This window comes from Sinocyclocheilus anshuiensis, unplaced genomic scaffold (genome assembly GCF_001515605.1).
Source record: "Sinocyclocheilus anshuiensis isolate Anshui unplaced genomic scaffold, SAMN03320099.WGS_v1.1 scaffold680, whole genome shotgun sequence".
In the NCBI taxonomy this organism is placed as follows: Eukaryota; Metazoa; Chordata; class Actinopteri; order Cypriniformes; family Cyprinidae; genus Sinocyclocheilus; species Sinocyclocheilus anshuiensis.
Window position 1 is genome coordinate 1,474,669 of NW_015555783.1, and position 12,693 is coordinate 1,487,361.

Consider the following 12,693-nt stretch of genomic DNA (forward strand, 5'->3'; position numbering starts at 1 on the left):
GCTTTCGAGGAGCTGGGACTGGAGCGAGCTCTGGGGCTGGAGCCGACACTGGAGCGAGCACTGGGGCTGGAGCCGACACTGGAGCGAGCTCTGGGGCTGGAGCCGACACTGGAGCTAGCCTAGGGACTAGCACCAACTGCCTTCTTCTCCTTAGATTCCCCTCTAAGTTCGGGGTGAAAGGTGTGGTCGGCGGGCTTGAGAACGCCGCGGCCGGTGGGCTGGAGTGAGCGGAGACTTCAAGGGGGAAAAACCAGGAAAACAAAAGACTTAAGAAAAACGGAAAAGAAACACGGGGAGAAGAGGCACCGCTCACTTTTTGCTGGTCGGCTGTTCTGTCACGATGCACACAGCGGGGGAAGAACGAGGAGACGCAGGAGAATACATTGATTGAGACTTTAATCCAACAAACAAGGTTTACAGACACAGGAACTTCTGGGACGCCATTTAACTCAAGGAAGACATACAACAGCCGACGGGAAACACCATAAATACACAGACACCAATGGGACACACCTGGGAGCAAATGAACTAATTAATAAACACAGCTGGAAAAAATTCACACAACGAGGACAGGAACGACCAAATAAGGGCATAGGAGCATGTGGGGAGCACAACACACAGAGCATGTGACAGTTATGTGCTTTTGTCATTTATTAGTTTTATTTTTTTTATTTCTATTATACCATTCATTTTTATTTTTTATTTCACTTTTAGTTTTAATTTGACATTTTTATGACATCATATCTTTTTGATTGTCAAATCAAATAACCCCAAGAATAAAAAAAAACATTAAAAAAAATAAATAAATAAACAAACAAAAAATAATAATTATTAGGATATGTACACTCATATTCTATTCAAGGTTTACAGAAAATCACTTTTAACTATATGATTATTCCACTTTTTTGGAGACACTGATGAAAAACACCAGACGAAATCTCAGATCGTTATTTTAATATTATGTATATGCCATATATATATATATATATATATATATATATATACACACACACACACACACACACACACACACACACACATTTTTATATTTTTGGTTTTCGTTTTTTAATTCGTTCTTAAATTTTAGCTTAAGTTTTAGTAATATGTTAAGTGCTTTTGTCATTTTTATTAGTTTGTTTGTTTTTGCCTACATTTGTAGTTTTTTATTTCATTAGAATTTTTAATTTGACCATTTTATGACATAAGATTTTTAACTGTCAAATCAAATCAAATCAAATATAAATATTTAAATAAATTAATCAATAAATATACTCATATATTCTATTCAAGGCTTATGGAAAAAATGTTCACTTTTTACTAGATGAGTGTGCCAGTTTTTTGGAGACATTTGATAAAATCAGGATTAAAGATTATGTCATATATATTTAATATTTTCTTTAAAAATCTGTATTTTATGTTATTTTTTTAAAAATGTTCATCTTCTCAGACATTATATGTCATTAACCCATAAGTGCATACTGAATGACTGAATCCAGACAGGTGAATTCACATGACCGAGTCACATGGGGCAGTACCTGGCGGTTTCTCTCCACTCAGCATCCTCTCCGTCACGCAGGCAGATCTCATCCAGCTCGGTGAAGAGGTCGTGTGGTATGTGCTCTTCATCACCATCCTCAGTGCCCAGCAGAAACTGAACCCTCTGAGAGGGAGTATCTGTGACACAGCATTTCAATATTTTTATGACCACTATTTTTTCCTTTTTTTTTTTTGCATTTTTAAATGATTTTCAATCACATTTTCCAAAAACTCTCATTACCGTAATGCATGTTTTATTTTTACATTTTCTAGAATTAATTATTCTCAATAGTGATTCTCATTTGTACACTGCAATTTTTACTGTATTGCTAGAATACAATTTCATTTTTAAAAGTTAAATTAGTATAAAGACAGTGCCCAGCAGAAACTGAACCCTCTGAGAGGGAGTATCTGTGACACAGCATTTCAGTGACTTCAATAAACCACCAAGCTCAGTTCAAAAGGTCACATGGCTAAAATAGGCAGCTAAAAGCTTCAGAGACCCGAAACTGTTCTGTGTTCAACACACGTTTTGTGGATAATAATAAAGCACAGAAAAGAAGCAGCTGCTCTCTGAGTCATCATGATGAGCTGCTAAAGGAGCAACACACACTCAAACTCTGAGCCTGTCGAGATCACAGCCAAACAGAGACAGAGAGAGAGCTTCAAAGAAACATAATACAACAGGACAGACTGTCAAAGAGAAACCGAAATGATGAAAGGATATCAGAAAGAACAGAGGAAGACAGCAAACAAACAAAAAAAGAGGTTCTTACTCAGTATTTTTGTTGTTTTTGCAAAACATCTAAATATTCTTAATTCAAGATACCTTTGCTTGATGAAAAAGGACATTATTATTTAAATAAATAAATGAATTAAATTTTAATTTTATTAAAATTTTAACACATTTATTCAAAATGTAATTTGCTTACCTCACTGGCAGATTTTATTATTTTTTTTGTTTTGTTTTAAGCATAAATTTGCTTAATTTTGATATTTTTTTAGTAAACAAAATTAACATTTTAAATAATTTTGTGTCTCAACTAAATGTATCTTGACTTAACCCTGTAAAGACATTTTAATAGAACAGTTTATTGAACCTTTAGACAAATTTGATGCATCAGGCTTTTATGGCTCATATATTATGATACAGTGAGATCTCAGTTTCATTCAGAGGCCCAAACTGTCACTATATATATCACAATAATATGTTAAGATGATATTTAAATGCCTAGATTGATGATCAAAACATATAATGCAGTGCAATACAATGATGACTGAGAGATGAACAAATAAATCCTCAAGCCTGATGATCATATTTTATACTCACATTTGAACATGATATTTATAATAAATGATATCTTGCTAATCAAGTGAATCCAAGCTGAAACTGTTCATCTTGAAATATTACTAATAACACCAAATGTTTACTTTATAAAAATGTTTTATCAGATTTTGCAGCAAAAAGATGCATGAAGCACGAGCTGAAGCAGGACATTTGTACAATTACACTAAAAAGCCTTTTACTTGCTAAAAATGTATAAAGTATCAATCAGATGACAGAAGGCATGGAGTACAGTAGATTGTGTGTGACGGGTTTTTTAGCAGTTTTGATCTTGTTGATCAGAAATGGGCTTTATAGGGTTAAGAATGTGTAGATATTTGTACTGAAAACAGGAGAAAAACACGGAGTAAGAAAGTCACTGAAGGAAGGATGGATGGTTACTGTATGAAGGAGATTCGTGTCCGTCTTCGACGCCCGAGTCTCTCTCCCTGCTCCTCTTTCTGTGTCGGTGTCCATGATGCCGATGACGGCGGTGGGTTCTTCTGCCCAGAGGAACATGAACCCCGATATACAGAGTCCTGTGACCTATCCATCAAACACAAACACAAGCACGCAGAGATTTAGTGATTAATGATTTAGTTCATGTTCTGAGGTCACTTGCTAATTAGAATTTTTTTCAGCAACAGAAAACAGCACAGATCTCAACATAACTTTCTCTGAAATTAAACCTCATACGCACTGTAAAAACATGATTTTTCACATTTCCAATTCTTCCAGTGCAATTGGAACATGCTAAATGCTCATCTATAAAAACTAAATATTTTTAAAAAGACAATATTTTAAAGATGTGGATAACAAAAACTGGGCAAAATATTTTTTCAGACAAGTTTGGAGCAATATTTTCCAGCAGTGAATGAATTGCTGTGATCAAAAACACCAGACCAGAATATAAGAGCAGTGTTATTTTAGTATTATTATAATATTCAATTTTTATAGTATTTATAGTTTTAGCTTTCATTTTTATATCAGATTTAATTTTAATTCTAGTTTAGGAATTAGTAATACATTATGTGTTTTTATTACTTTTTATTACTCCTATTTTGCCTATTTTATTTTATTGTTTTTACTTTTATTTCAGTTTTAGTTTCATTTAGTTTATTTTAAGTTGCAAAGAAAACATTTCTAATTGTCAGAACAGCCGGCATTGCAGTCTACCCTACCAGGATCAGGAAACAGTCCTCCATAAAATGCGCTGCACACATCTGAATATTTGGGTTGAACTGTTCTGGAACGGTGTTGTAAATACAACTTAACCACTGATTTCTAGTCGTGTCCTTCCAAAAGAGCCGGCGGCTTGAGTGAGCGGAGGCAGGCGGCTTGAGTTAGCGGAGGCCGGCGGCTTGAGTTAGCGGAGGCCGGCGGCTAGAGTGAGCGGCGGCTAGAGTGAGCAGAGGCCAGTCGGCTAGAGTGAGCGGAGGCCAGTCGGCTAGAGTGAGCGGCGGCTAGTCGGCTAGAGTGAGCGGAGGCCAGTCGGCTAGAGTGAGCGGAGGCCAGTCGGCTAGAGTGAGCGGAGGCCAGTCGGCTAGAGTGAGCGGAGGCCAGTCGGCTAGAGTGAGCGGCGGCTAGAGTGAGCGGAGGCTAGAGTGAGCGGAGGCCGGCGGCTTGAGTGAGTCTTTGCAACTTTATTTGGGCGGTGTTATGCAAATCTTCCCACATCCTGACGTAGACATTTGGGGGCGTGTTAGAACGAGCCGTTTTAGGTAGGTGTGGTTGACTCTTAACTTTTATAAAGAATATCTCTTTGGATTTGAGACTTTAGTCTTTGCAACTTTACAGATCTTCTTTATGCACCAAGAGCTTGTAACACTTCAAAGAGAAAGGAAAAAATGAAATCGCATCATATGACCCCTTTAATAAAAAAAATTATTTCAGTTTACATTACAGGCTACATTAAAAAATCAACATTTCAACATAATTAACATTTATACTTAACTGTGTTCATTCCTGGATGGGTTATCTTTTTACTGACTCTGAATTGCAATGTATGATGGGATTGTCTTTTCCATAAATGACAAATGCAGTGTTGCTTTAGTATTCAGCCAAAAGAAGGCGTCTTAGAAGGCTGCATAATTATGCTGTGACTCATTTGGAATAAGTTTCCTTCATAATTATGAATTATAAAGCACAATTATAAAATAATTATACAGTGCCTACTTTTTAGAACGGATGCTGCCTTAAACATATGAAACCTGCTGTCTAGGTAGGCTGCTCACTAGGTTTTGAAGTGGATAATTCACTAGAAACACTTTGGTGTACTATTTTTTGGTTCAATAATTACATTTGCTAAACATATTTAACCCATACAGTTATTCATCTTTTTGAACAATGCTAAAATAACAGTCATCACTCTGGGAAAACATAACATATGTCCATCATATATTATTATATATCATCTGTCTGAAAACATAACATAGCTACACACATTTAATATACAGTAATGGCAACATATAGAAACATATCTTTCTCTTCCTGCCAGTTAAAATGTCTCTAAACAGCTGCTGAAAGCTGGATGAAATGAGGCTTAAATCACATCATAAAGCTCTCCTGGTGTCTCTGAATTACATAACATTATGAGAAGGACTGAAAGCATCGTCCTGCAATGGGAAACGCTCAATGACATGAGCTTACAGATACATTTACAAAGCTTTAGACTTTATACGATCGACATGGTATGTTTACAAACGCTGACATGTGAAACTTGAGATGACGTGCAGATGCTCATAAGATTCAGAGGTGCGTCTGTGATCAAAAACACCAGACCACAATATGGTATTTCAGGATTCTTTGATGAATAGAAAGTTCAAAAGAACAGCATTTATTTGAAATAGGAATCTTTTGTAACATTATAAATGTCTTCACTGTCAATTTTGATCAATTTAATGCATCCTTGCTGAATAAAAATATGAATTCCTTTAAAAAACTTTTGAACGCTAATGCCTTAGAATTTGGGGCAAATAAATAAATACATGCATGACAAATAAAATTAACTGCAAAAAACAAAATCACACATATGACTTACATGAGACATAAAAATGTCTCCAAAAATATTTTTTGTTTAAATTCTTAGTATGTATTTACCCTCTAGCTCCTCCTTCTCCAGTCCAGCTTTAAGCATGGAGCGAGTGCCTCCTCTGTCCACCACGGCCTCCTCATCATTCCTCTGTGTGTAGAGAGAGAGAGAGAGAGAGAGAGAGAGAGAGAGAGAGAGAGAGAGAGAGAGAGAGAGAGAGAGACAGAGAGAGAGAGAGAGAGATGTCAGTGTGAAGGTCTGTCTCAGAGCAACATGTGCAATGGATGCGTCTCACTGACAGATGCATTTGTCCCGGACAGTCATACAGAGACACACTGACCACACGCATACTGTCTTAAAGTCTTAAAACTATAGACATATAAAAAAAATGTATTAAATAAAATTACAAAAATACACAACAAAATTACTAAAACTTTAACTAAAATTAAAATGAAAATGGAAATATAAAAATAAAAACAAATTCAAAATATTAATAAAAACTATAATATCTCAATGATATTAAAGGGGTCCTATTACGCTTTTTCACTTTTTCAACTTTAGTTAGTCTGTAATGTTGCTGTTTGAGCATAAAAAAGATCTGCAAAGTTACAAAGCTCAAAGTCCACTTCAAAAGGAGATATTTTATTTAACAGAAATTACTTTTCAAAAACGACAACGAACGACTGGTTTGGACTACAACGCATTTTTTCCGGGATTTGTGATATCACAAATATCTGACAGTATGTCATTATTATTAATACTACATTACTAATATTAATATTAATAAAGAGACAAAAATCACATTTAAAATGTACATTCTATTTACTACTAAAAATATTCAAATTATTGTTTTTATATTATTTTTAAAAATTTGATTAGACAATCTAATAATTTATGGGTGATTATGGGTAGTTGCTATGTTGCGAGCTCCATACAAGTTTGAAATGAAAGTGAGTACCTAATGATAAACAAATGTATTGCTGTAAACAAAGAAATACGATTCCCATGCATATGCATTGCTTGAGGACACTGCTGCATTTTCATCCAGTCCCTCGATGTTTCGCTCTGTTTTCTATGGGAATGAAAGTGCAATCCAATTACAATCCAGTTACCATGGTTACTAATGTAGCCAACAGCAGCAGCCTCTCCATGAAATCAAACCGACTCATGTTCTTCAACAAAGACCATTTTTTTTTGTGAGTTTCATATTGAAAGCTTCACCAAACATGACAGCGAAACAAACAAACAAACAAAGACAGTGCTAGACAGGCATCGGTGACAATATGAGCACCTTACAACTGGACAAATGGCAGTTTTGAAGTCATTAATATGCATAAACATTAGTATGTAGAATATACACAATAAAAATGCATATTAATATGTATATCTTTTCTAATAAAAAAAAAAAACATAAAATGAAAAAAAATTAATGGGAAATTTTAGTGATTTAATATTTAAAGGATATTATTAATATCAAACAGGCCAAAATGGCACATTATTGTTTTTGTCCATCATTTTATGACAACTGAATATGATCAATAATTAATTTTCCACTGTTTATAAAGTCATATTAAATACCACAAAATGCGGGAACTGATCAAATGCACACTACCGTTTGAATGAAGTCTCTTCTGCTCACAAAGACTGCATTTATTTGATCAAAAATATTGTAAAAACAGTAAAAATTTGAAATATTATTACCATTTGAAATATCTGTTTTCTATTTGAATATATTGTAAAATATAATTGATTTCAATGATGCAAATAATTTTGCAGTTTCTCCAGTCTTCAGTGTCATATGATCCTTCAGAAATCATTCCAATATGCTGATTAATTGAGAAATTTTCTAACATCATGAATATCTTTACGGTCACTTCTGATCAATTTAATGAATCCTTGCTCAATAAAAATACTAATTTCTTAAAAAAAAAAAAAAAAACTAACCCCAAAATTTTGAAATGACAATATGCAAGTTGCTTTGGATAAAAACATCTGCCAGTTGCATTAAGATCAAACTGCTTTTCCTCAAGTTAATCAATCAATGTTGGTTGTAATTTCATAGAAGACATCTATGTACAGTATAAGAGTTTCAATGTGATTATTTAATGCAGGTTTTATATATATCAAACTTCAAATCATTCACTGGTCTCATATATTTCATGCAGAAATACAACTAGAATACAATTACTCATCGCTCAGCTTCAGCACAAAACAAATTAGTGTCATAGTGAGCTCTTGAGGGAATCTTTAATTAGTGCAAAAGAATAGCTGCTAGTCTAATAAACAGGGTTAAAGCAGTTTCTAGTCGAGATTCCCTTCATGTCAGTGCATAATGAAAGCAGGCTGGATTTGTGCATTTGTCCTCAACAGACAGCATTACTGACCAGCTGCTAATCGCAACAAGCTGGTGTTTTAGCGCCTCATTACTGAGAAACACGCAGCATTAAAACAGATGGTGCCAAGCCAAGATCAACCATCAGAGCAATTACATAAGAGCAGAAATACAGTCTTACCAAAAAAAACAACAACAACAACAACATGCAATACTGTTGCACACATACACGCAAACTATGCTAGAATAGTAATATTCCATATTTATGTCAACATTTACACTACCACTCAAAAGTTTGGGGGCAGTAAGATGATTTTGTTTTTGAAAGAAGTTAAAACTTTTCTTCTGCAAGGATGCATGAAATTGATCAAAAGTGACAGTAAAGACATTTATAATGTTACAAAATATTTATATTTCAAATAAATGCTGTTTTTTTAACTTTACATTTATAAATATCCTGAAAAAAAAAAACGTATATCAGGGTTTCCACAAAAATATTCAGCAGCACAAACATTTTCAACATTGATGATAAGAAGAAATGTTTCTTGAGCAGCAAATCAGCATATTAGAATGATTTCTGAAGGATCATGTGACACTGAAGACTGAGTAATGATGCTGAAAATTCTGCATGGCATCACAGGAATAAATTACATTTTACAGCAGGGCTGGAGTTTCATGCCTTAGACCTGCCCACTTTTTTTTTTTTTTTGTACTGGCCTTTTCAGTGCCGCCTTTGCGCTTTCTATGATTTTTTATCAAATATTTTTTTTTGCTCGCATATCTCCAACAATTACTTTTTTTTTTAATAAGATCAAAAAATAAACTGTCAGGGGAGTCGAAAGATAATTATGTCATCGTTAGGGTTGCCAATTAACTTCAGAAATAATTGTGATTCTTTATCTTATTCTTTAAGAAAATAGTGTTTATTCTTGTATTCTTGTAGAAGTGTTTATTCTTTAAGAAAATAAGGGACAGAATAAGGGATGTTCCAAATATTTGTGCTGTACCATAGGCTGTCTGTTTTCAGAAATAATCACAATTGTTTTGCTTAACCTATTTATGTACAGTTATTCAAAAAATAATTTTAATGTCATACAAAAAATGTCATCGGCTTGAGTAAACTGTACCATTATAGAATTGTGACTTCACAAGTGTAGTAATTTAGGAGGTGAAAATACTGTGAAATTACAAATGGCATGACATTTGAAAGCATAACAACTGAAAGTCTATGAAATGTCAGTCAATAAAGCATTAAACAATGCCACTTAAAGTTTTGAACTAAATTAATATTGCAACCATATAGCTTTTGAATGAATGAAAATGCATATTTTTCAATTAAAGAAAACTTAGAAAGTGTAGGCTTAAATAATGAGGTCCAAGTTTAAGAATACGCTAGAAGTTTTTTTCTCTCTCTCTCTATTTAACAGCATTAACTTACAATGAAAGATGTCTTCCCTTAGTCCCCCAGTTATTTTAAATTGCCATATTATTTCACAATTTTTACTGTATTTTTGAAATTTGAAAGCGCAACAACTGAAGTTCTATATGAAACGTCAGTCAATCAAGCATTTTTTTAAACGATGGCACTTAAAGTTTTGAACTAAAATATTAGCGCAACCATATACCCTTTGAATGAATGAAAATACATATTTTTCAGTTAAAGAAAACTTAGAGAGTGTGGGCTGCTTCTGGTGCTTGGATTTGTACTTCAATAATGAGGACCAAGTTTAAGAATATGCTAGAAGTTATTTTTTTTAATGTATTTTTTCTCTCTCTCTATTTAACATGCATTACAATGTAGACGTCTTCCCTCAGGTAGATTGAATGTTGGGCTCATGATCAATAAGTTGATCAAAACGCGGACGGTGAAGGGAACTGCCGTCAGCGCGAGACCCGCTCGCTGTGAAGCGGGAGCCGGCAGAGGATTCCGCTTGGTCTTAAAGCCTTCCTCAAACAGCTACTTCACAAATAAAACAATGATTTGTGCAAAAAGAATGATTAATTATCAATTGAGAATTTGTTATTGATATGGTCTGGTGAAAATAATAATATTTTACTTCAGTAATGAGGTCCAAGTTTAAGAATAGCCTACGCTAGAAGTTCTTTTTTTTAAATGTATTTTTTTCCCTCTCTATTTAACAGCATTAACTTACAATGAAAGATGTCTTCCCTTAGTCCCCCAGTTATTTTAAATTGCCATATTATTTCACAATTTTTACTGTATTTTTGATCAAATAAATGCAGCCTCAGTGAGCAAAAGAGACATTCAAAAACATTTTAAAAAAAATCTTACTTACCTCAAAACTTTTGAATGGTATAGTGTATGAATTTTCTTGGAATGACTTGAATAAACTTCATTTGAAATGTTTAATACAGAATTAAAAATCAAGGCCCAAAATGACATAATTTTCATTTATATGCATCAATAGCAATAATCAGCAATATTTATTTTTTCTAAAACATTTTAACATGAAAAATGCCTCTTCAGTGGCACATTTGTGAGTGATAATAGAAATGAATCAGAGACTGAATCAGTTTAATCAAACTGATTCACTGAATCAGGCATTCTGAACTGATTCAAACACGAACTGAATTCTAGCAGTATTTTAGTTGATGTTTAAATCAAAGATGTTATTAAAACACAATAGGACCAGATACATGGATTAAGATTATGATTTTGCTTTTAATTCTGACTTCAATATAAAAGATTGGCACCAGATAATGCATGTGATTCACTTTAGATGAAAGCATCTGCCAAATGCATAAACATAAATGAGATGCAAATCATTTCAATTCCATTCATCTTTTCACCTGCTCTGACAGCAGCTCACTAAAATCCATCCTAAATGTCAAAACTAGCAGCCAAAAGTCACGCTCCTCAGGGCTTCCAGGTAATACAGAGTGTGAGTGAGTGAGTGTGTGTGTGTGTGTGTGTGTGTGTGTGTGTGCAGCCAGTTGACGTTAGCTACAGTAATTCACACAGACGAGAGCTCAAGCTTCACACCCACACACTGATGTACTGAAGGAAAAAAAACCCAAGGGCACCTTCTAGTCGACGGAGTGTGTGTGTGTGTGTGTGTGTGTGTGTGTGTGCACGCATACGCACATATGTGTGAGAGTGTAATTGTGTGTTATTCCTGTGAACTTATGTAAATGTGTGTAAATGAGCACAGAACTGTAACTTTGATGCGAATCAGATTCACTTACAGCACAATCATACTGATAAATGCTCTTTTGTTTGTGCCTAAACGCTGGTCTATGGTTAACACTGTTTAAAGAGATGTTCAAATTTTGTTCTACAACATGAATAAAAAATGAATCCTGTCATATTTTGCATCCGTACCCACTGTATATATATATATTTATTTGCAATTAAAATATACATTTTAAATTTAGATCTAAAGACATTCCTCAGATGTGAATTTTGAAACCGTTTTGCACTTTAAAAATATAAGTTTATGAGCAAGTTGCTAAATAACTACCGCATCCTATAGCTTAATGCTTTATTAACCACTATAAATTATCTAATCTAGTAAATTCAAATAAAGTCTTGATTTCTTTAAAATGGCATAAAGTTCAGATATTCTCTCTCTCTGTCACACAAGGCGTTCGTTCAGATGAGTGCCTTTTGCCCTGCCTAAAATATGAATAGCATGTAATCTGCATGAGGTCTAATCTCTTTATCCTGAATCCTCTCTTTTTATGACAAAACTGCCACACTCTCTCCTTCTGTGTGGATCTGCACACATCACACATCCTAATGCTGTAAAGAGACGACACACTACACACACTCACAGGTTCATGTGAGGGAACAGAGCACAGAGCAGACTCAGTACAGTAAAATACAAATGAGATCTCTTTAAAGCTGAAGTGCAGCATCACCAAAATGAAGAGCAAAAATAATGACACTGTCCATCTGCCATTGGTCAAACGAACAAACAGTCCCACGCCAAACTCACACCAGATGCTCAAACAAACACATCAATGTTTTAAAAGTTTCAAAGAGTCACAATATTTACATTTTTTGAAGATGAAATACAAAACTGAAACACAAGAAAGTATTTTTAAAATTCCCCAAAAACTCCAGACTAAGCTTTAATATCTCAACTACACGAAAAAAAAAAAGAGATTAAATAGAGAGGAAATAGAGATCCTTGCTAAAGTCTTCTCAGATGTTTTACCGTGAGGAAAAAGCCCATAATGAACAAAAATGTGAGAAATCTCTATATCATGATATATGATGTCAAATGTTTCTTATCCAATTTTTCCAAGACTGCTATCCACATTAATTTTATACAATAGCTCTATATTCTTACAACAACTTTTATATTTAGTTTTATTCTTAATAAATTATGGAAATGCACTACCGTCCAAAGTTTTGGGGTTGGTAAGTTTTTTTTAGAGAGGTTCTGAAAGAAGTCTCTTCTGCTTCTGCAAGGCTGCATTTATTTGATCAAAAATACAGTAAAA

General features: G+C 34.1%; 1 protein-coding gene across 2 annotated transcripts in view; it reads right to left on the bottom strand.

The window, feature by feature from the left end:
• Positions 1-12,693, bottom strand: part of slc4a10b (solute carrier family 4 member 10b) — an 80,586-nt gene that overhangs the window by 43,067 nt on the left and 24,826 nt on the right. For both annotated transcript variants that reach the window (XM_016468859.1, XM_016468860.1), the window contains 3 exons: positions 5,960-6,041; positions 3,263-3,406; positions 1,536-1,674 (listed from right to left, as the gene is read on the bottom strand). In XM_016468859.1, the coding sequence (XP_016324345.1) occupies positions 1,536-1,674; positions 3,263-3,406; positions 5,960-6,041 (365 nt within the window). The remainder of the gene's footprint in view (positions 1-1,535; positions 1,675-3,262; positions 3,407-5,959; positions 6,042-12,693) is intronic.